This window comes from Fonsecaea pedrosoi (genome assembly GCF_000835455.1).
Source record: "Fonsecaea pedrosoi CBS 271.37 unplaced genomic scaffold supercont1.5, whole genome shotgun sequence".
In the NCBI taxonomy this organism is placed as follows: Eukaryota; Fungi; Ascomycota; class Eurotiomycetes; order Chaetothyriales; family Herpotrichiellaceae; genus Fonsecaea; species Fonsecaea pedrosoi.
This window is the reverse complement of record NW_013550611.1, coordinates 1,202,501-1,226,443: the sequence shown is the minus strand read 5'-3', so window position 1 is coordinate 1,226,443 and position 23,943 is coordinate 1,202,501. Positions and strand designations below refer to the sequence as shown.

General features: G+C 53.0%; 5 protein-coding genes across 5 annotated transcripts; 4 read left to right on the top strand and 1 right to left on the bottom strand.

Annotated features, from left to right (window-relative positions):
• Nucleotides 1-291: 291 nt before the first annotated feature.
• On the top strand, nucleotides 292-3,453 carry Z517_07914 (uncharacterized protein; the record flags this gene model as incomplete). The annotated part of the gene is made up of 3 exons (XM_013426435.1): nucleotides 292-547; nucleotides 603-2,235; nucleotides 2,286-3,453. The coding sequence occupies 3 exons, from the start codon at nucleotides 292-294 to the stop codon at nucleotides 3,451-3,453; spliced, it is 3,057 nt and encodes a 1,018-aa protein (XP_013281889.1).
• Nucleotides 3,454-4,074: 621 nt separating this feature from the next.
• Z517_07913 (uncharacterized protein) lies at nucleotides 4,075-18,723 on the top strand (the record flags this gene model as incomplete). Its single annotated transcript, XM_013426434.1, has 1 exon — nucleotides 4,075-18,723. The coding sequence occupies one exon, from the start codon at nucleotides 4,075-4,077 to the stop codon at nucleotides 18,721-18,723; it is 14,649 nt and encodes a 4,882-aa protein (XP_013281888.1).
• A 732-nt stretch (nucleotides 18,724-19,455) lies between these two features.
• Z517_07912 (uncharacterized protein) lies at nucleotides 19,456-20,173 on the top strand (the record flags this gene model as incomplete). Its single annotated transcript, XM_013426433.1, has 2 exons — nucleotides 19,456-19,683; nucleotides 19,769-20,173. The coding sequence occupies 2 exons, from the start codon at nucleotides 19,456-19,458 to the stop codon at nucleotides 20,171-20,173; spliced, it is 633 nt and encodes a 210-aa protein (XP_013281887.1).
• Nucleotides 20,174-21,217: 1,044 nt separating this feature from the next.
• Z517_07911 (uncharacterized protein) lies at nucleotides 21,218-22,375 on the bottom strand (the record flags this gene model as incomplete). The annotated part of the gene is made up of 1 exon (XM_013426432.1): nucleotides 21,218-22,375. One exon carries the CDS (start codon nucleotides 22,373-22,375, stop codon nucleotides 21,218-21,220), a length of 1,158 nt encoding a protein of 385 aa, XP_013281886.1.
• Nucleotides 22,376-22,688: 313 nt separating this feature from the next.
• Nucleotides 22,689-23,843, top strand: Z517_07910 (uncharacterized protein; the record flags this gene model as incomplete). Its single annotated transcript, XM_013426431.1, has 1 exon — nucleotides 22,689-23,843. One exon carries the CDS (start codon nucleotides 22,689-22,691, stop codon nucleotides 23,841-23,843), a length of 1,155 nt encoding a protein of 384 aa, XP_013281885.1.
• Between the last annotated feature and the right edge of the window lie 100 nt (nucleotides 23,844-23,943).

The window sequence follows — 23,943 nt, the reverse complement described above, 5'->3', positions numbered from 1 at the left end:
ATCATTTCTGCTCCAGCAAGACACCCACGGCAAGGATAAGGGAGAAGAAAAAAAAACTGACTCATGGTTTTGTACTTCCCAGACCAGGTCTCGCGAGCCCGCCACGACGGGTATCCTCCTCGCGTGGCCTCCTCACTGGGCGGTGCTTCGCATAACTCGACCTACAAACAATCCAGCATCTCCTCTGGCACCTTGGGCAGGCCGCATACCCCGAACGATCATCGTCCGCGTACGAGGGACCAACGCCCGCCTCCTTCCCCCACGACAAGCGTCCCAGGAGCTGGGCATCCCATGGCCGGCATGCTCGACTCGGACCGCTCACGTTCACGACGAGAAAGGACGTTTGTTGGAGGGGAATGCGCCGCTTGCGAAGAGCTTTTGGAGCATACACTGAGGGGCGAGAGGGTTTTACAATTTTCCTGTGGCCATGTCGCTCACGAGGCTTGCTTTTACGAATACATCCGCGACTCGGACTCCCAGTACTGCCCGACATGCGATGCCCCCTTGAGCCTGGATTCCTTCCGGGGAGGCAGCATCCTGGATTTGAGTAGGTTTCCCTCTCTCTCGCGTCTGCAAATCTCACTCCTAATTCAAATTCACAGCCAAATTGAGTAATATGGTTCGAGCGGTCGCTTCCAAAGACGTATCTTCGCCGCGGAGTTCACAAAATACACCCATGCCCTGGGAGGCCAGCCGACAAGTGGTCCAAGATGACTCCTACAGCTCACAAGGAATGAGTGAGAGACTCAGCCGCGAGAACACCAACCGAGATAGTCGAGACAGTCAAAGAATGCGCATCGAACGCCTCGGCATTGGTCATGGCCCTCACGGATCGCAAACTCATTCACGCAACGACAGTGGCAATGCTTCCTCGACTGATTACACCAACGACCATGCCGGTCACCCACGAAAGCATGATTACGATCTCCACGCCATGGAAACGACTGTCCCAGGAACTCAGATCAAAGATATCAAGCAACCCATCCCGGTTCCCACCGTTACCGTTCGCAGCGAGTATCCGACCTTGACCCGGTCACGTCAACAGCAGACCGTTACATGTTTAGTTACTATTGAAGTGCCCGAAGGTAAATTCCATGGCCCAATGGATGAAATGCAGAACACGCCCCCGGTCCCTCCACTGCCCAGCGACTCTGGAGTCGGTATTCCCGCAATGCATAGGCATCAAGAAACTCAGCAGCCACCTCTCGGGTACGAATCTGCCGAAATCCTCGACGAAATCACCGAGGAGCTGAGGATGCGAGTGGATAACTGGCACGGGCTTGAGTTTCAGAGATTTGGCAAATTACGTCTGCACAGTGTTATCAGAGTTGGCAAGGACCGCCACTCGTGGCAAGAGCTTGAGTGTTACCTGTTTGGAGAGATGCTCATTTGCGTCAAGGAGAAGAAGAACGCCCAGCCTCCATTGATCACCGAGTCCGGCCGCAAACTGACGAGGTGTACCTTGAAAGGCTCTATTCTGATCAAGAAACACTTGCGACAGGTGCATGCATCTCCCGATGAGTGCATCTTGACGTTAAACCTGTCAGTAGCAGAGTTGCCAACCTTTCACCTTTTGTTCCAGGATCGCGAGAAGCTGGAAATCTGGCAACGAGCATTACGAGACCTTCATGCCACCGAACCCTCTCCTCGCTTCAACCACGACTACGAACAAGATACCTCGGGCACGGATGAAGAAGAATACGGTCGCCAGAATCGAGCCGTTCGACGCGTGCCTTCTGTTGCGTCGTCTTACGGAGGGCCACGGTCGGCCACGACGGCGGCCACGGAATATTCCATGTCAAAGAACATGGTTGACAGGCGAGTCCCTCCGTCACTACATGTCCCGATCGATATTGTGGTTGTTATTCCCGTGTCATCTTCTATGCAAGGTCTGAAAATCACCCTATTGAGAGACACACTGCGATTTCTCGTGCACAATTTGGGCGATCGAGATCGGATGGGTCTCGTTACCTTTGGTTCAAGTGGCGGAGGCGTTCCGGTGGTTGGAATGACGACCAAGACATGGGGTGGATGGAACAAAGTCCTCAACTCGATCCGCCCCGTGGGACAAAAGAGTTTGCGGGCGGATGTGGTTGACGGCGCCAACGTGGCAATGGATCTCCTGATGCAACGCAAGGCCGCAAATCCGATCTCGACCATTCTCCTGATCAGCGATTCCTCGACTTCCGAAATGGAAGGGGTGGACTTCGTTGTTCAGAGAGCCGAAGCTGCAAAGTATGTTCGCCGCTCGACTCCATGTTGCTTCCTCTGCTAACTGTCAACAGGGTTGGTATCTACTCCTTCGGCCTTGGACTTACCCACAAGCCAGAAAGCATGCTGGAGCTATCGAACCGAACAAAAGCGTCGTATCTATACGTCAAGGACTGGATGATGCTCCGCGAATGTGCTGGAGGTGTTCTAGGCGCTCTTCAGTCGATATCACACCAGAATGTGAAGCTCAAGCTCAAGCTGCCTGAAGGGTCCCCTGCCAAGTTTGTCAAAATTAACGGTGCCCTCCAGACGACCAAGAGAGCCACTGGTCGGGACGCTGAAGCAAGCTTGGGAGATCTTCATTTCGGCGACAAGCGCGATGTGTTGGTGCAGTTGGTGATTGATCCGGATACCTCGACCTCGGAGCCGGCGCCACAGGACGCTTGGGAATCTATCGTGTCTGGGCTCGAAGCCCTAGGTGGTTCGCTTGATACCGATGACCAGAGGGTTCAGAGTGTGGAGGAACTGCCTCTGCTCCAGGCCGATCTCTCATTTGGCGACTTGCACCGCGAAGGCTCGATCGTACAACTACCCCGGCCATCCCTGCTGACCATCACCATGCTGCCCTCGAACCGCCGCTCACGCCAGAATGGAAGGCCGCCGACACCTCCGATCCCTCCGCATCCCTCCATTGTCCAAAGGCGTATGGAGTTGTTGACGTCCGACATGTTAAGCCGCGCCCTCACTCTTGTCCAGCGTGGTCAGCACGAGCGTGCGCACCATCTCCTAAACGAAACAAGGACCATTCTCAAAGGGCTAGGCAAAGGTGGTCTCCCACCACTACCTCCCGGCGCCACCCAACCATTGAATAAACGACATAGCCCACAATCCAAGGCAGGCAGCCCAAGGGCCGCCACACCAGACCACGCCCGCGACCACAGCCCCCATTCCGACACAAGCACACCTATTCCGCGCTCAACCAATGTTGATCACACCATTATGAATGCTCTCGACGCCGACATCGAAGCTAGCTTGGAGTGGATCAACCATCCTGCCGTGTTCTCCCGCGACTCCCGCAAAGCCGTCCTCCAGGCAATCGGAGTCATCTCATCCCAACGGGCTTATACATTCCGAACTGCATCTGAATCTTTATGGGCAGAAAGAGTCACCGGAGTCAAGAGGCTCACGGAGCAGTCGAGAGAATGGAGGGAGACAGGCGACGACGCTCTGACTGAAGAGTAATACGAGGCCTTTTTACGACATGATTCTATGTACAAATTCCTCCCATATGTGCGTTGTACATTTTCGTCATTATGTTTGCTTGTTCGGAAGGTCAGCGAAAGAAAGAATGAAGCCTCTCTCTGTGTCTTCTGGCGAAGGAACTTTTGCCACAGCACTTGAAAAGTTTGAGCGGTTCGTATGTGTTTTATTTTTTGGAACATTTATACCCAAATGTAACAGAAGCGGCTTGATGACAGCACTCGAAGCGACATTTCTATAGATTACGCCTTGCTCGGTGCATAGTGGCATATAGTATTGCGTCGAATCTATCGACCTTGACATGGTATTTATTCTTGTTCAAACTAATAATATCAAATCAGGCATGGAAATGTCCCGAGTATTTTGATCTTGTATCTTGATCTTTGTAGTTGCCATCCTCGACAGATGATTGGTCGATGCAGGGTTCAGCCTTGTTCAGCCTCGCGCCACACGAAATTTTTGCTTGTCGCCGCCTCGCCAAGAAAATATGCCTGTAGAGAATTGTCTTCCATACAACAATGAGTTCCTCGAAAGTATCGATCCTCTCTTGATCCTCAGGGGCTAGAGTAAGGAGATAAAAGGTCTGCAGCATCTTGTTGCACCATGGAAGACATAGCAGTATACTGCTCCTGGGCTGATGCGCAACTCAATGCAGACCACTCATTTGTCAAAGTACTTCCGACCGAAGTCCGATCACTTATTATCAGATCAACAACAGCATCTCAGTATTTGGAGACACTTGCCAGTGCTACTCGGGAACCTCGATATACAGATGTGCTTTTCTCGCTATACAAACCGCTCTTCCCCGAGCTGCTCGCCAGGTGGTCAACCCCTCCTCGCAGCACTGATCTCACTGACACTATCACCACCATTTCATGTCTGGCTCGGGTCCTGCCACTTGCGACGTATCTGCGCCCTCATGTCAAGTGGCTTCTTCGGTCAGACCATCTGAGGCGTCATCTGATGAGTCTGAGGAGTGCTACCTCTGAGCTCCGTGACGACGATGTCCAACATACACTGCTACTCGCCGTCTTCCGCCTCCTCTCCGTTGACCGACGCATCCTCGCCGACATTGTCACTCCGGTCTTTTTCTCGTCCTTTTTACGTCATCGCTCCTTGCCAGTCAGATACCTGGCTGTCCAGTGCCTGTGCATAACCATGCATTTTGCCGACGCTTTTTCCGAGACAATGGTCAGGACGTACGTTGGCGAGGACGCCATCTTGGGGGAATGGGAGGGCCGGACGATTGACTATCGACTGCTGAAGCTTTGGGAAGAGAGACGTTGGAATGATCTGACCCGCGCACATGCCGAGATTGAAAAGTCGTGGAATTCATTACAGACGCCACCTTCGAATGCTCCCAAGCTGCTTGCTGCATGTTTCTCACCACGCCTCGTTCATATCGGTGGGGTTCTTCACTTACCCTTGGGCGACCACACGCAAAGCCTCTCTACGTCCTCTACTTCTTCATTCATCCCTACCATCACGGCACAACACAATTTACGTCAGCTTGGTGAGTGTTTGTTGGATTCCCGACCGATCCTCATCCTGGGGCCGGCCAGTTCCGGAAAGACCTCGTTAGTGCACGAGGCCGCCAGGGCTCTAAATCAATCGTCGTCGATGATTACATTGCATCTCAACGAACAGACTGACGCTAAGAGTTTGTTGGGTATACACACCTCTTCGGCGGATGGCAAATCTTTCACCTGGCAACCCGGCGTGTTGACCAAGGCCATGCAACAAGGACGATGGGTTCTGATAGAAGATATTGACCGGGCACCTGGGGAGGTTATGGGAGTGCTGCGTCCACTTCTTGAGAACGGTGATCTCTTTCTGGCCAGCCGTAACGAAAGAATATCTCCGAGAGATGGTTTTCGCATATTGGCAACTATTGAGTCAAGCGAGCAGGCTTCCCCCGTCACAAATTCTCGCCAGTCGTGGCTACTCAACCCCCGACTCTGGCGCACTGTCCAAGCGGCCGGCTACTCGCCTGAAGAGGTCGAGGCCTTGCTTCATTCTCGATATCCTAATGCTAGTGTTTTCATTCCGACTATTCTCCACATTCACGGAAATCTTCTTCGTCTATACAAAGACAACTCTGCTCTGAAAAGACTCCAGACACGCATGCCCTCTTTAAGAGACCTGCTCAAGTTGTTGAGAAGGATGGTTCGCAGACTGGAGCGTCATGGCGCCGTTTCAAAATCGGACCCTCTGCCCGAGCAAGCAAAATTTGACATATTCAAGGATGCTGTTGATTGCTATGCAGGCTACCTCGACAGCGCGGAGCTCCATGAGCTGATGGCCGAGAGTATTGCTGCCGAACTGAACGTATCGCCCCAGCAGATGCGGCATGTTCTGTATGAAACCTTTCCAACTGCTTCTGAGGACAAGGATGTGGTGCAGGTTGGACGAAGCCGCCTGAAAAAAGTCGCCACTCGCCGTCGACAGACCAAGACAGCGCCTTTTGCATTCACCATTTCGGCCGGCAGGACGCTGGATCGGATCGCAGTGTGCGCGGATTGCTCTGAACCGTGCCTCCTGGTTGGTGAAACTGGCGTCGGAAAGACAACTCTGGTGCAATATGTTGCAAACTTGGTAGGCCAGACACTTACTGTGATCAATCTTTCACAACAAAGCGAAGCTGGTGACCTGATTGGGGGACTGAAGCCTGTAACAGTCCGATCTCTGGTCCTCCCGATTGTTGAAAGGTTTAACACCTTGTTCGATGATACTTTCTCTGCGAAGAGAAACGAGAAATTCCAGACAGCCCTCGCGAGGGCATTTGCGAAACAGAACTGGACGAGACTGCTGATTCTGTGGAATGAAGCTATTCAAATGGCGGCAAACTCTCTCAGCACTGCAGAACATGCCCAAACTAATGGATCTGTCCATGCCAATAAGAAGCGCAGACTAGACACACCGAGATACGAAGTCTTGCGCACGAGGTGGGTTGAATTTGCTGAAAGTGTGAAGCAGGTTCGTGCCTTTGTGGACCACAGTGACAAGACGCATACTTTTGCCTTCGTCGAGGGCAGATTGGTGCAAGCAGTCCGTGAAGGTGGGTGGGTGCTTTTGGACGAAGTCAATCTGGCACCCTCAGACACTCTGGATCATATCGTCAGTCTACTACATAACGGGGATGAAGAGAAGCCGTCATTACTTCTCACCGAGGCAGGTAACATCGAGACCATTATTGCTCATCCAGACTTTCGAGTTTTTGCTGCGATGAATCCTGCAACCGATGCAGGAAAGAAAGACCTCCCACCTGCCCTGAGATCACGATTCACCGAGATATATGTCCCCTCTGGTGACGGCAGTCTAGAGGACTTGGTGAAGATCATTCAAACCTATCTGGGATCCCTGCTTGATAATGACAAACGAGCTGCCCTTGATCTGGCGAACTCGTACCTCGAGCTGAAGAAGCTCAATGAAGCCCATCAGCTTACCGATGGGGCAGGCGACACACCGCATTTCAGCATTCGATCTCTCGTTCGGTGTTTGTTATATGTCTTGCAACACAGCGCAAGCCACGGGCTTAGACGTGCCATGTACGAGGGATTCTCGATGAGCTTTTTCACAGTCCTGAGCAGAGCAGCCGAAAATCTAGCCCTGGCCTCGCTTGAAAAGCACCTTTTCTCCGGTATCAAGAACCGCAAAGCATTCTTCAGCCAACAGCCCAAGATGCCGCAGAACGGAGAGGACTACATTGCATTCAGGCATCACCTCGTCAAGAAAGGCCCTGCAGCTCCAGACTTCCAACCACATTATATCAGAACACCCTCCGTTGAGCGCAATTTACTCAATCTGGCTCGCGCCACCTCCATGCGGCGCTTTCCTATTCTTCTACAAGGTCCGACATCGGCTGGGAAGACGAGCATGGTGGAGCATCTCGCAAAGTTGTCAGGGAACAAGTTCGTCAGGATCAACAATCATGAGCACACAGACCTTCAAGAGTATCTGGGCAGCTATATGTCAGACACCGACGGCAAACTCGTATTCCAAGAAGGTGTCTTGGTGAACGCGCTGCGTCTTGGACACTGGATTGTGCTCGACGAATTGAACCTGGCTCCAAGTGATGTGCTCGAAGCTCTGAATCGCTTGCTCGACGATAACAGGGAGCTACTCATTCCAGAGTCTCAGGAAATCGTGCGTCCACATCCCAACTTCATGCTCTTCGCCACGCAGAATCCGGCTGGCTTGTATGGAGGACGCAAGCGGCTGTCACGGGCCTTTAGAAACCGCTTCCTCGAAATCCACTTTGACGATATTCCAGAGGATGAATTGGAGATAATACTGCGAGAACGAACCCAGATTGCTCCGTCGTTCTGCACCAAGATTGTCGCTGTTTACAAGAAGCTGTCTCTTCTCAGACAATCCTCCAGATTGTTCGAGCAGCGAAACAGCTTTGCCACACTGCGAGACTTGTTTCGATGGGCTTCGAGACCTGTGGATGACTGGCAGCAATTGGCACATCACGGCTTCATGCTCTTGGCTGAACGAGTAAGGGAACCTGCAGAGCGCGCTGTGGTCAAGAAGATTCTCGAGGAAACTATCAAAATTGTCATTGACGAAAGCGTTCTGTATGGCGTTCCGCGGATTCCGAACACCGTTCAGCACCATGATTCGATTGTGTGGACTCCAGCGATGAGACGAGTCTTTGTTCTTGTGTCTGAGGCATTGAAGAATCACGAACCGGTTCTCTTGGTCGGCGAAACTGGATGTGGAAAGACTCAAATCTGTCAAGTGATTGCCGAAGCGTCTGGTACGCCGCTCGACATCTACAACGCACATACGAATACTGAAACCGGTGATCTTATTGGTTCTCAGCGACCAATTCGTAACCGTTCCGAGCTTGCCAACCATGTACGGGCAAGTTGGAAGGACTTGGTCTACTCCAGACCTGATGGCACTTTGGCTGACAACCTGGACCTTGACGAGATCGTGGAGGCGTTTAAGGGATTGGATAAATCGAGTTATGATCCCAAGCTCGTCGAGCATCTCAGGGCTAGCATCGGGGCATACGAAGCTTTGTTTACTTGGAACGACGGAAGCCTCGTTCGGGCGATGAAAAAGGGTGAATATTTCTTGCTCGATGAGATTTCGCTGGCCGAAGACTCTGTTCTTGAGCGCCTGAACAGTGTCCTGGAGCCTTCCCGGACAATCTTGCTCGCGGAAAAGGGCTCTGCTGACAATCTCGTTGTCGCGCACCCAAGATTTCAATTTCTCGCCACAATGAATCCAGGCGGGGACTACGGGAAGAGAGAGCTGTCGGCGGCACTACGAAATCGACTGACCGAGATCTGGGTACCTCCTTTGTCTGAAGAAGCAGACCTCCTACCTATCATCGAGAACAAACTAAGGACAGGGAAAATGGACCTGGCCAAGAAGATGCTCCAGTTTGCCGCCTGGTTTCGTACCGAGTTCCATAATGCGGCGTCCAAGAGTATCGCATTGCGAGATCTGTTGGCCTGGGCAGACTTTATCAATCGGGCTGAGTCACTGGGCGAAGAGTCGGCTTTCGTGCACGGGGCTTTCATGGTCTATATTGATTCCATTGGGGCGAATCCAGCTGGGATGACCTCCATGGGTACTGGAGACTTGAATTGGTCAAGGCAAAAGTGTCTCAATCACTTACAAACTCTGGTGAGTATCGATGTGGTTGAGAGCTATGAACAAATTCCCCAACTTTCGTCTACAGCTGAACACCTACTTGTTGGCCAATTCTCTCTTCCTCGAATCAAGAATTCGCAGCTGCAGACAACCGATCTCGTCTTCAACGCTCCGACTACCGCCAAAAATACCATGAGGATCATTCGCGCTTTACAAATGCCCAGGCCCATCCTCTTGGAAGGTAGTCCTGGCGTGGGCAAGACGGCAATAGTGACAGCGCTTGCCCAAGCTTGTGGGAGGGAGTTTACTCGAATCAACCTGTCCGACCAGACAGACCTTATGGATTTGTTCGGCGCAGATGCTCCCTCCGAGAACGAGGGAGTAGGGAAGTTTTCATGGCAAGACGGACCTCTCCTCAAGGCCATGCAGTCCGGTGGATGGGTCTTGCTCGATGAAATGAACCTGGCATCTCAATCCGTTCTGGAAGGACTGAATGCCTGTCTGGATCACCGTCGAGAAGTATATATTGCGGAGCTGGACAAGTCTTTCATCTGTCATCCGGATTTCACCCTGTTTGCTGCGCAAAATCCTCATCATCAAGGTGGAGGTCGGAAAGGACTTCCGGCTTCCTTTGTCAATCGATTCACCGTCGTCTACGCGGACTCTTTCCAGCGCGCGGATTTGGTTCGCATTTGCGAGTCCAGGTTTCCACAGGTCGATAGCGAAGAACTCGAGAGTGTGATTAACGTGGCCTCACAGCTGGAGCAGGCCATTGCTCGAAACCCAGCTTTTGCGCATGGAGGGCCTTGGGAATTGAACCTCCGTGACGTGAATCGGTGGCTTCAACTATGCAAAGAGCAGCCGATGATTCCCTCGTCCTATCACCTCCGTACTATCGTGACAGAACGTTTTCGCACGCCTGTCCAAAGAGACCTCGTCCTCAAGGAAGCTGGATCAGGCTACACTTCCACAACACCTGAGAGCTATTACCACAACATGACTGAAACTCTTATTCAAGTTGGCAATGCCTTTCTACCCAGGGATCCCGTTTTGCAGAGCACTGAAGCGCCAAACACAGCTCCGTCGGCACGCCAACTTCCCGCCTCAAATTCTATCGTGACCGCTGTTAAACAGAACTGGCCGATCATCGTGGCCGGTCCCTCTGGCTCTGGAAAGACAACTCTAATTCGTTATCTCGCAGCTGCAGCGGGAGTCGAGCTCATCGAGTTCTCAATGAACTCGGACGTGGACACGATAGACCTTGTTGGTGGTTTCGACCAGTACGACCTCCGCCGTGACATCAGCAGGTTCCAGACCAAAGTACGAGAAGCGCTCCGAGAACGAATCGCGGCGTCCCTGGGGAATCAAGCTGATGAGGAAGGCCAATCTCAACTGCTGAGCCTATGGCGATTCTTCGAAGGCGATGACATAGAGGTCCCTGAACTTCGGGCAGCGATATTAGATTTGGCGTCTGTATTGCCGGAACTTCGAACACAAGTCGAAATGATATCAAGGATCCTCAATTCAAGTGATCATCAAAGCTTGCGGTTCGTATGGAATGATGGCGTGCTCGTCGATGCTGTCGAGAAGGGTTCGTGGCTGTTGCTCGAAAATGCCAATTTGTGCAACCCATCCGTTCTGGACAGGCTGAATTCATTGCTCGAACCAGGTGGATCGCTGGCCATTAGCGAGCAACACAGTGGGAGCACCGGTACGAGGATCATTGAGCCGCATCCGAATTTCAGGATATTTCTGACAATGGACCCACGCTACGGAGAGCTTTCGAGGGCGATGAGGAATCGATCGCTCGAGGTCTTTATGCCTGATATACATGAGAGCCATGATGTTGCTGCTGTCCAGTACCCGGTAGCTTCTGCCCTCACCCGCTTGCGATATTTGTCGGAAGTTTCTGGTCAAATTCGACAAGATCACAGTGTCGAAGCCGCGGTTGACAATCTTGATCAAGCAGACATGATGTTGGTCTCAGACGGGAATTGCCCCATACCTGCTTCTGATCCTGACCATTTACTGCAACAAGAGATCCAAAAGAGAAGTCTACTCGAGGTGGAAAGCGTGTATCAAACCTTTGCTTCTCTGGGTCTTTCTACAGACCACCGATTTCCGCAAATGATTGTGCTCAACGAGCCACTGGTCTTACTTGAAGCAATTTCCAGGGATGTGCTCTCAAAGTCTTCGTTCACAGAGCTGTTTACCAGGTACTGGTATATCACACGGCAGTTGGCAGAAATCAGTTCGATCATGTCGAACGCATCAAGTAGAGCAAAAACTCTCGCTGTCAAAGACCAAACCATCCTCGAGCGATCAACCTCTGTCTCAAAGAGAGAAGCAGTTGGGACAGTGCCCAAAATTGCGGCATTTGGCAGGCTTGTGATTTCATCAATGTCAGAAGTCATTCGCAGAGAGATCCAGATGATGAGCAATTTGGACATGCCAGAAGTAATCGCACAGATCCTCACTTTTGCCCAAGAGCTCATACTCCTTTGGAACACAAAAACGAGCGATATGGCTGCTTTCCAGGCATATCTACAAATCGGAGGTGACTTGATGCACCGCGTTCAGCAAGAGTCTCCGGAGATCTCCTCTCAGTTCTCGTCCTGTTTGCAGGCTTTAGGGGACCACAATCCAAGACCGAAGACTGGATTCGGACTGCAGCTCATGTGGCCAATATTCCGCCCAAAGACAGCAAGCACTTGGTCACAACTCAACTGTCAGATTCAACTGGAAGAGCTCATCGGGAGATTCGATCTCGCCTGTCGCTCATTGTCACAACCTCGAAGCTCACTCTCGGGTCTGAGGCGCAGACTGCAAGATGCGTATGTGTCCGTTATCGGGTCAGAACAATCAGAAACCCTAATGCTGGATCTTCAAGAAATTGTGTCAAGGCTGCAGGAGCAATCTGCGAAGGGATTTCTTCTTGAAGGAAAATTTGAGAACGTCATCAGATTCATATACCAGGCAGTACAGTCGCAGAAGCGCATTACGGACGAGACATACCTGGGAAACCTAGCCATGTTCATACACCAGTCCGAGAGACCGTCACTTGCTCTTGGGCCCGAGATTTCTGTGCCCACTTCACTGGCTCGCCTTGCCTCCCTAAATGCTGATATTCTGGTGGACGATGGCTCGATTGGATTGCAATTGAGTGCTCAGCTTGCCTCAGCCCAACAACAGCCTCTCGGCACCCTAAGCCATGCGAAAGAAGAACTACGAACCCTGACGAAAGCGCTGGCAACCCACACATCTTTACTTGGCAACCTCGTCTCTCCGTTGAAGGACGACCTCCTCTCAGTTCTGGAAGGCCTGATGTCTTCCTTCCATGCTCTTTTGACGCCGGAGGGAAGGTCATGCTTTCCCGAACGAGGTACAGCAGACATATCTCAGCTAGCCACCATGTCAAGCAACGATATCTTTTTGAAGGGGGCCAACGGCGAGATTCTCAGCCAAGTGTACGACAGACTGATTCTCCCTGTCGTGCTGCAATTACAGGTCGGAGATGAATCTGGTCCTCAGCAGCTCAAAACATGTCTTGTTACCTTGTCCCTCGCTGGCCTCATCCTCATGGTACCAGATAGGGCCTTGGACCCTGCAACATACCCGAAGATCGTGTATCATCTCCATGAACGCCGACAGGGCGAGCTGGTTTCCCGAATCGAGGGGCAAAGGCAATTCCACCGGCAAATGATGGGAACGGACACAGCTCTTGTTATCCGGATCCTGCAACAAGAGCTCCTCAAGTTGGGTACCGTCTCCCCACCCCAAGCGGTGGTAAGGCCAGGCAACGACGAACTCTTCAAGCTCCAGGAGGTCTTTACGAGAATTGTCGCTGTCGTTTTGGACTACCAGGGTACTCAGGGACTGCGACCGGGCAGTGCGGAATGGATCGAGCAATGGTCTAGCCAACAAGGAATGTCAAATCTGAGGACCATCATTGAACGACTCGAGAGCTCCCATCGAGCGTTCGACGACTTTACGAAGCCGATTCTATGGTTCTTGAAATGCCTGTATCTTGCTTTGGAGCTTGAGATTGGGGAGAGAAGCCGAACCAGCAAACCGGTAGCTCTTCACGAACTTATCGTCAGTACTCCTCTATTGGGTGATAACCCTGCTACTGTTCAACATTGGAAACCCCGTCATGCTGCATCTCCAGCAGTGAAACTTCACTGGCTGGATTATATCGGAGTGAGAACTGCTCTAACAACAAAGGAAGATGGTCTCCTCACCGAGGAGTTCCTCAGGGTCATCGACAGCTATTACTTCGAATGGAAAACTCGCCTGACTCAAGACCAAGCCGACGCTGCAACGAGGTCTCGCTACTACACTTACCGAGGGGACACCTTTGACGACGAGGCAGGCGAAAGTCGCGAAATGAGGGAGATGTTTCCACAATTTGAAGACGGAGATGACGACGTGGCCGCTGAGGCGCATCAACAAGAATTCAACGCTCGTGCTACGGCGACACAACTCAGTACGCTCCATCAGAAGATCTACACCAGACGAAACCCGCAGGAAGCCGTCGAAGCATTCATTCTGTCTACCTTGGAGCTCATGCCCAAGATCCCTGGGGCCGGCGGGGCCACCGAACATTCGTTTCTCGACCTTCTACCAGCCGTCTTTCTGCAGCTGCAAGCAAAAATGGACGAGTTCGCTGGCGACAACAGTGCCCGCGCCTTCAACATATATACCGACTCGGACGTCAAGCAAAGCCAGAAGCTGCTGGATATGGTGCACGACATTCAATCAAGGTTCTACACGATCCAGGAGAAATGGCCTGAACACGCAGTCCCTGCCGAGGTCCTGTCATTTTGTAACGAAGTCCTCCGTCTGAGCTTCGGTGATCCCATCGCCAAACTTCTAACCAAGACAGAGAAGCTGTACGAGATCGTGTCGCAATGGCAAAGTATTGCTAGCAGGGAGTGGTCGGTTAGCACACTTGTCGAGCAGCTATCGTCACTGATCATTAGCTGGAGACGTCTGGAGCTCCTGTCTTGGTCAAGGCTACTGGATGAAGAGAGGCGTAAACACGAAGAAGACGCCCAAGCCTGGTACTTCATCGCCTATGAGGCTGTCATCCACAACTCCAGAAACCTGGACACCGAGGATGGAGGTTTTGTTTCTTATCAACGACATCTGGTCGTAACCCTGCAGGAGTTTCTCGGATCTGCGACGTTGGGTCAATATTCGGCCCGCTTGCGGCTGCTCGACACGCTCAATAAGACCTTGCAGTGCATGGCAGGCACCCATCAGCACCTCCAAGCGATCACTGCCTGCGTACAAAATGTCATTGATCATTATCGTCGGTATGAGGGTGGTGTCGAGGATATGTTGCACAAAGGTCGTGCTGGACTCGAGAAGGCTTTGAGCGAGCAGATCAAACTGGCAAGCTGGAAGGATACGAACGTCACAGCTCTCCGTGAAAGTGCACGTCGATCGCACCACAAGTTGTTCAAGATCGTGCGCAAGTATCGTGCGCTCCTCAACCAGGGTGTTGTATGTTCCGCGCCTGAAGACTCGAAGCAAGGTTCCCCAACAAGCGGCGTGGCAGATCTTCTCGCGCCTCGCTACGACCATGAGCTAGTCGCAGATGCACTGGGACGATGTCGTCTGCTGATCGATGATTGGACTTCACGACCTGAACGTCTTACGCAGCCGCTCGGCGCAGTGAGAAGCATGCAGCATGTGTACAAGTCAAAGGAATCTGGATTCCAAGCGCACATGGAGATCGCCTCCTTCCGAGAAGACTTGCTTGAAGCGTCAAAGCAGTTGAGGACGCAGACTCCATCAGCATTGACAGAGGACAACGCTTCGTTTGTCCGCCACCTCCAAGAGGGGAAGAGAAGACTGCTCGCCGATACTCTGAAAGCAGTTGCGCACATGGGAATCAGACGAAATCTCCCGACCTCTGAGCTTGAGCGGCAATCGTCGTGTGCCACGATCCTCGCGTTGGTGGCAGGTTCACCAGTGAGTCCACATGGGTCAGCCGAATCCGATGCTAACGCTTCGTTCCACCAATTGCTCGATGTCATGCCTGAAGTTCGCGCAGCTCGGACGGATCATTCCGACGACCTCACCGAAGGCGAAATCAACCGCTCTGTTGGCCTTTTGGAAGGCTTGCTGTCCCTAACAATCCGTCAGCGGCAAGTCAGTCCACAGCAAGTTTCCGACACTGAGGGATTGAGCTCTCTACTGTCGATGCTCAGATCCGTGGTGTCATCTTCGTCTGGCCAGATTCTGCGATCTACCGCTTCCGCTCACAATATCGACTTTGTGCTAGAACGCCTCGCGTGGCTCGCAGAGATCTTGAATATTGCCCGTCGCATCTTGACGTTCCAGGCAGAACAAGGAGAGTTCGACATCAAAGGCTGCTTGGACTCACTCAGCTCTTACACTACTCAGATCAAAGACTTGAGACTCGGTCTTCTTGGTTTGCCTGCAGCACCCGTGGGGATGGCGTGGGAGACGTCACAGGCATTGATGGAAAAGTTTCGCGACCTCGTTTGTCAACTCAGGTCTTTCCTCGTGGAATGGCAGGTCAGCAAGCCTCGTATCGAGTACCTCATGCGCAAGATCGTTCCCTGGACAGAGACAATTCCGCAACCGACGACGAATGGAACACAACTTTCTCTGGCGCATTTCTCTGTTCGAGAGCTGGACCAGAACCTAAAGGACGTGGTAGATCAGGTTTTCGTGGCAATGCAACGCCTGTCTTCCCTGCCATTGGAGATGCCCAGCTCGGAGGAAGACCAGGGATGGCTCTCGAACTCGGACAAGCACATCGTCGAAGCACTGCGCGTGCTGCAGCTGAGCACTATCAGCAACCGCCTCGAGGTATCAGTGATGCACAAACTTCAGCTCCTGGCGCCCGAGGACTTTGAAGCCGCCAAGAACTTGTTACTCGTGGCAATGCCAGTCTTGGACCAGTATTACTACATATGCGAGCATCTCCATCAGCGGCATGTTGCGCTGTACCTGGAGACGTCCCGCCTTGCCTTGCAGCTGGCCAGGTCTTTCACGTCGATGGCAAAACAAGGGTTCTGTCGTCCCTCGGAGCCTGCAGATGGTGAGGAGCAGACAGGCAAACTAGAGTCCGGGACCGGGTTAGGGGAAGGAGAAGGCGCCGAGGATATCAGCAAGGATGTCCAAGATGATGAAGACCTGTCTGAGCTTGCACGCGAAGGGCAGAAGGAAGAGAGAGACGGAGAAATAGAAAAGACAGAAGATGCGGTTGACATGGACAATGAGGACCTTGAAGGTGAAACGGGTGACTCTGATGAGAAACACTCGGACCGAGGTGATGACCAGGACCAGTCAGGTGACGAGGAGCAAAACGATATCGACGAAGAGACCGGCACTGTTGACGACCTTGACCCCAACGCTGTGGATGAGAAACTCTGGGACGACCTCAAGAACGAGTCGGAGAAAGAGAGGGAGATGAAGAATGACAAAGCCAAGGGGCAAAAATCAGATGATCAGACTGCAGGAGATGGGAACCGGGACGAAGGAGACGACGTGGAAGATATGGAGGGGCTAGAGGAGGAGATCGACCAAGACGGCGAAGACCAAGATGAGGGAGGAGACCATCCTGAAGGCCAACAAATGGACGAACACGTCGAGGAAGAGAAGGCTCTGGACCTTCCGGAGGAACTGCAGTTGGCCGGTGACGAGGAGATCAAGGACGATGATATTTCAGATGATGGCTTGGAAGAGTTGTCGGATATAGACAACCCGAAGGAGGAAGTCGACGGCGATGGTTTGGAAGACGCTCAGGAGACTGAACAGCAGGAGGATCGGTTCGGTAAAGACACCGACGAGAATGAAACCGACAAAGGAGAAGAACAGACCGAGAATGGGGTGGCTCAAGACGATGAGATTATGGAGGACCAGCCCGAAGCAGAGGGAGACGAAGAGGAGGGCGATCGTGACACTCGAGAAGACGACACGGCTCACGATGTGGAGGAAACCGCTGGTGGAGAGTCCGGAGCGGCAAACGAGGTCCAGGAGAACGTCGATGCCGAACAGAACGTCGAGGGTATGAATCAGGCTGACACGGAGCCAAACCCACAACAATCTCAGCCCGGCAAGGCGACGGAAGATGAAGAACAAGGAAAGACCGGCACGGGAGCCTTTGAGCGCGGCGCCGGACGGGCAGAAGATCTCGAGTATCAGCAGAACCAATCCTTGAAGCAGTTGGCGGATGTGCTCGACCGATGGCATCAGCGTCGCGAAATCCTGCCAGTATCGGAAGAGCAAGAACGGGCAAACGACCAAGGAGATGTGGACATGGCAGATGTGGATTTCGAGCATGTGCGGGACGAAGATGAGGGCGACGCACAGGCCCTTGGTGCCGCAGCAACAGATCAGGCTCAAAATCTCGACCCCAGCAAAGCCATAGAAGACGAAGACGCGCCCATGGACGAGGATACAGCCCTTCCGGACGTTTTGGAACCGGAGGTGCAGGAAGATATCGCGGAGAGATTCAGCCGTCTCAAGGCCCAGGCCAACCCAACCGGAGAAGCGCGAGATGGAGGTGCTTTCGTGCCTGACCATCAGCCCCAGTCGGGGGAATATGACGGACAGCCAGATTCTGGCGACACAGCATCTGAAGATTCATCGCCTGACATTGAACACCTCGAGCTCCGCGACGGCGACCAAGCACAACCGGCTCCCCTTCCAACAAGCAGCTCCAACGCCGCGCAGCTTTGGCAGCAGTGTTCGGCCAGCACGCACCAATTCTCACTCGTGCTCACGGAGCAACTCCGCCTCATCTTGTCACCTACGACGGCCACGAAGCTTCGCGGCGACTATCGCACCGGGAAGCGGCTCAACATCCGCCGCATCATCCCTTACATCGCGTCCAACTACAAGCGGGACAAGATCTGGATGCGGCGCTCGGTGCCCAGCAAGCGCAACTACCAGATCATGGTGGCCGTGGACGACAGCAAGTCCATGAGCGAGTCTGGGGCCGACGTCCTCGCGTTCGAGACGCTGGCGCTCCTCACAAAGTCCCTGGCCATGCTCGAGGTCGGGGAGATTTGCGTGGTCGGATTCGGCGACGCCCCAGCCATCACGGTCGCGCACCCCTTTGGCCAGCCCTTCTCGCCGGCCGAGTCGGGCCCCCAGGTCTTTCGCTCGTTCAGCTTCGAGCAGCGCGGCACGGACGTCAAGGGCCTGCTCAGACAGAGCATCCGTCTATTCCGCGACGCGAGGACTCAACGGCCAGCGGGCAGCAGTGGACAAGAGCAGTGGCAGCTCCAACTGATCGTCAGCGACGGGCACTGTTCCGACCACGCCGGGATTGCGAGATTGGTCCGCCAAGCGCGCGACGAGGAGCGCATCGTGATTGTCTTTGTCATTGTCGACGCCGGCGACGAAAGTATCCTCGATCTCAAGGAAGCGGTGTTTGAGCCCGATCCCAGCCACGACGTGTTGGGTGGTGGTGCTCGCGGTGGTGCCGGCACTTCTTCAGGCCAAGGAATCGGCGAAATGCGAGTCCGCACAAAGAGATACCTCGACGGGTTTCCTTTTCCGTACTATCTCGTCGTCAGGGACGTCAGGGACTTGCCGGGTGTGTTGGCGACAGCGCTCAAGGGGTGGTTTGGGAGTGTCGTCGACGTGCAGGGGTGATGTTTGGCATGACCTGACCTGACCTGACCGCACTCACTGACGGCACTGAATGACTTACCTTGGTCACATAGGCATGTACCATGTAGAAGATCTATCTGGTGCTTAGTGTGGTGTCGGAAATAATTATCCAAAAGAAATACGTCTGAATAAGGTAGGCGGTAAAAGGAGCGAGAGGAGAGTCATGGGAAGGAGGGGCGCAGGTAATAATAATAGGAGGTAGATAGGGTAGATGGACAGATCGGTTCGTGGGTTGCTGGATTGGGCAATTGAGTATTCATAACCTCCTTAGGAGACACCTACCTATGCATCTAGGTAAAAAGTGAAGAGTGAATGAATTGGAAAGTACGAAATGGGCGGTGGTGACATGGCCTGACTATTACATATTAGATGGCGACGGGGCGGGTAGGTACGTAGTAAGTGACTAGAGCCACGGTAAATAGTAGTAACAACAACAACAACACCACGAGTAGTAACGCGACTTCGAGTAAGCAACTAAGTGACAGCAAGCAAGGGACTCTGATTTCTTCATACTCTTCAACATCACCCCTTAAAAAAAAACAGGTGAGGCATGCATGTTCTCCATACACATCAAGCAGAAAACCAAAACACCATACGAGGTACACAACAACTTCGTACACTTCTACTCTGGCCGTCACCTGGACCAGATCCTCTCGTCTCGTCTCGTTGAGACACGACTCGCGGACCCGGAGGTATCTGCTGTGTGCTACCAAGATGGATGATGCTTCAGACGACAACGACAACGACAACGGTGTCGCTGGCAGTAGTGGTTCTCCCACCCGAGTGACACAATCCGGTTTATATGACTGCGCAGGCCAAGTTCAATCGCCACGCCAACATTCTCGCTTCTACGCTGTAGTCGTTCCCAAGAGCAGAGACCAGAGCCTCGTCCAGCATGCTCGAGAAGCTCTGCTGCTGATGGGCTGTGACTGGAAATCTCAGGTATGTGTGCGGTTTGCAACCACCCCATAGCTCTTTTTTTTCCCGTTAGCATCGTGCATCTGACACAGTTTGCGCAATACTGCAGAACCAATCTGTTTCAGAGGTTATTTCCGCACCGGGGATCAGTCGGGGACCAACGCAGCACACTGGACACTCTGGCTCAGAACGTCTTCCAGAATACAACAGAGATGAAGAGCACTGTGAAAATGACAAACAAGGGAACATCAATCATCTCCACGTGAGCGGCAGCAGCCCACGCCTCGGTGGTGGTGGTCAACGTACGCGCGGCGGCCCTCAGGCGACGAGACAACAGACTGGCGAACGCTGCCAGCGTTGCATCCTCCAACGAAAAAGATGCGACGCCGTGAAGCCTGTCTGTGGCAACTGTGCGCAGAGGAAGCGCGACCCGGATTGTCAATGGCCAGGGCCCGTGACACGAAGTCAACTGCTGGCAGCGAGGCATCCGAATCCAACACCTCCATTGGCTTGACGAGAGCGGCGAGATCAGTCACCGCAAAATCGTAAGTCAGTGCAATAGCCTGGCCAGCCAGCAGAAGTCATTGTCAATGGCTCCAGGCATGGCAGAAAACTTCACAAGCCGAATTGTCTAAATGCAAACCCACTGCGCAGTACCTCCAAGATATGGTCGAGTCATGATCAACGTCAAGAACAGACAGACACACAACCATAGCACCTTGCTTACCCAGTGTCCACGGAACCCCTTCCCGCCTCGCAATGCATTGGGTCTCAAAAGGCGTGCCGCCGCTTGAGCCAGACAGGGAGTACTCTTTTGATCGAAGAGGTAACGCCACCCACTGAAACAGAGCACGAGTGACCGTTACCGTGCATCACCACCAACCACTTAGGAGCCAACAGGAACAAGCGATTAGTCGACACCGGTCTGAGCCAGTCTCGAAAGGCGAGGACACATCCACCTCGATCAGAGCAACCAACCTTGCGCACTGCTGCAAATCATGTTGTACGTGGGCAAGATGAAACCCATCGGTTAGAACCGTCTAGCAATCTAGCAAGCGACCCATTCTGGCACAGTGTGCACGCGACTCGCAGACTTCCACAGGCGGAAAAGCGTGGTGATGGTAACCAGAATCGATACAATCCTACTCGGAGCGGACCTCGGATGAGACTGTTGAACAGCAGGAACGTGTGGGATCCACTATGGTGATATCGACAGTGAACAGGACGATAGCATCATGGACCAATTGTGAGATGAAAGCACAATGTCGAACATTGAATTTTGGACTGTTCTTTCCACCATGAATTCTTGACCCCTTAACCCACACAACTGGTTCGCTTAGGAGTTTCTTTGCCGCCCGTGATTCGAAGCAGGGGAGATTACTGGCGGACCTTGAAGAGGATGTTCTTTAGTTTTTTTCATTCCGGATATGATCATTTTATCGCCCTCGGTCGCAAGGATGGATAGCAGAACATCGATGCTGTCGTAAAAGACCTGTGGTTAAAAGCACCTACGGAGTTGCTGAAACGTGGATCGTCTCCATCTCCAATATACATAATATTACCATCCGTACTTGCTTCCAGCTTCCTTCTTATTCCTTCTGCCACTCGCAAAGCTCTCTTCAAGTGCCTCTTTCTGCCCAGTAGCCGCATTCACCAGCTGCTTCAGGCTATGCTTGCCTGGAGCGATGGCTCGAACGGGATTGTGCTGCACTTGCTCGCCGCTTGCACGCAGTGCTTCGTTCGCCGCATATTCTTGATCCGTATTGAAGTTGACTACGTTGATGGCCGTACCGCCTGATTGGCCGCGGCGACCAAAAAGCTGTCGCCGGTCTGCTTTGGAGAGATTCAAATCGGAAGCGATAGAATCGAGGGACTGAGGCTGGTAGTGCGCTGGTTCATCGACAGGACCTTCTGTTGCTGAGGGTAATGTCACGTCAGGAGCATCATCCAGAAACTCGACGATTTCGTCCTCCTCAGACGTATCTCGAGGCAGTTGCACCGTCGGTGCCTCTTCACCCATCGAGAAGAGACTGACTTTCTTCGACGGAGGGGCAGGCTCAGTCACCTGGACCGTTGTAGATGATGTATCCCCCAGCCCAGATTGTGTGGGCACGTCCTGCCCTTGCGTGATGGCTGATTTCGGACCGTTGGCTTTTCGTTTCGGCTTCTTGTTATTCCTTGCCACGGAGAGGGGTTTGAACATGAAGGGGTTTCCTTGTATTGCTGGTTGCTTCGGTCCGTTTGTGGCGGGTTCTGTTCGTTTTGGGACTGAACGTATGGTCTCGTCGGCGTCAGGGTCTGTAGTATGCCGTTGCTGCTCTTGTTCTGCGAATAGACTGCGTAGCTCTTCATCTGCCTCTCTGCTAAAGCCAGGCTCGGCGCCAGTCTTCAGGCTAAAGACCTTCCTTGTAGCAGCCTTCGGAGGGGCTTTTGCATCGGCATCTCGTTTGGGCGCAGGCAGCATTGAGTTGAAGCCACTGAATGTTCCACCGCCGCCACCAATTCGAGGCCGCTTCGGAGCAGGCTCTCCATCCGAGCTGCCGTTTACGGGGGTATCTTGTAGCTTGACTTGGATCTTTCTAGGGTTTGCTTTGTTGATGGTAAAGGTAGCGTTCGGGTTGGTCGCAGTCTTCGTCGAGGGTTTGTCAGATTTAGGTTGCGATGAGACCTTTTCGTCGTCCGAGCTCTCGGAATCCGAGTATGCGACCAGCGCCATTGTGATATCTTTGGGATGTCTTAGAGGGTAACAAGTCCAGCCTGGCTGAAGAGGCGAGAAAGGCCAGAAGATGTCGAGGCTCGCATAGAGATCACATGATTTCACCATTTATTTCCCTGCGTCATTTCAACTTCTGCCTTTGCTCTGCCTTTCCTCGAAGAGCTTCATGATACTGGAATTTTGATCTTTGGACATCGACCAGAATCGTACTTTGCCTGTCACGGGTGGCGAGGGCTATCTCACTGCGCAACAGCTGGAAACCTTCGGGTCAGGAGATCACTGAGAACAAGCTGCGAGACGCCTCTGCCCTCCCATGTTCACCTTCCGGGCATTCCAGCGAGGTGCCAGCCAAGCCGCTCGCCAACGCTTTCCATCAAGCTCCCAAACTGCTCCCAATTTCAAACAAGCGCCTCGCTTTCAGCCACGGCGATATGCCTCTTGGGGTCCGAGGTCACGTTACAGGCGATTTGACGATGGAACCGGGTATGGACAGGGACAACAGCGAAAGGGCCAGCAGTGGAGCAACTTTGGTCCCGTCTATCGTATGCAGTACCTTTGGCGGAATTACCAGACGCCACTGACTGTGGTTGGTGTGGGCGGCGGAGCATTCTATGTCTACAACCTCGAAGAGGTCCCCGTCACTCACCGACGACGCTTCAATATGCTGTCTCCCACGTCAGAGAAGGAATTCTTTGGTTCTGCTGAAATGTACAAATCTGTACTAAAAGAATTCCAAGGCAGAATTCTTCCAGCCGACCACCCTCTGACTATGCAGGTCGCCAAAGTTGTCGAAAGGCTGCTTCCAACCACCCGCGGTCTGGCAGGTGATGACTGGCGGGTGCATGTCATCAATGAACCTCGGGAGAAGAACGCTTTTGTGATGCCCGGCGGCAAAGTTTTTGTCTTCTCAGGCATTCTACCTATTTGCCAGAGCGAGACTGGTCTTGCCGCCGTCTTGGGCCATGAGATCGCTCACAATGTCGCTCATCACGCCGCCGAGAGGGCATCAAGGTCCAGCATCATCCTTCTTGCTGCCTGGGCCGTGTCTCTCGTGTTTGATATCAGCGGCCAATCTGGGAGGGCTATCGCTGACCTACTGTTATCTCTTCCGAACTCAAGGACGCAAGAAGCGGAAGCAGACCGGATTGGCCTTCTGATGATGGCCGAGGCTTGCTACGACCCCCGAGGAGCTTTGGACTTCTGGCAACGCATGAAGCAGGCATCGGAACTGGAACCTCCACAGTTCTTATCAACGCATCCGAGCCACACCAGCCGTGCAGAGCAGATCAAGAAGTGGCTCCCAGACGCCGAGAGAGTCTATGCTGATACAGGATGCGGTACTGCAAGTGGATTCGAGGACGCGTTCAAGCAAGCTCTTACGTTCCAACGGCCCGGAAGGGAGGGCCAAGTTAGACAGCAACGTCCGATCATGGTAGGACGGAATGACGACGACGACGATTTCTTCTGAGGACAACAAAGTTTCCCCAACAAGGAATAAAGTGTGGTCCTTTCCCAACGCTAAATTTGGTGAGCTCATGCGCTTACTGTACAGCCTACTGGAACCGAAG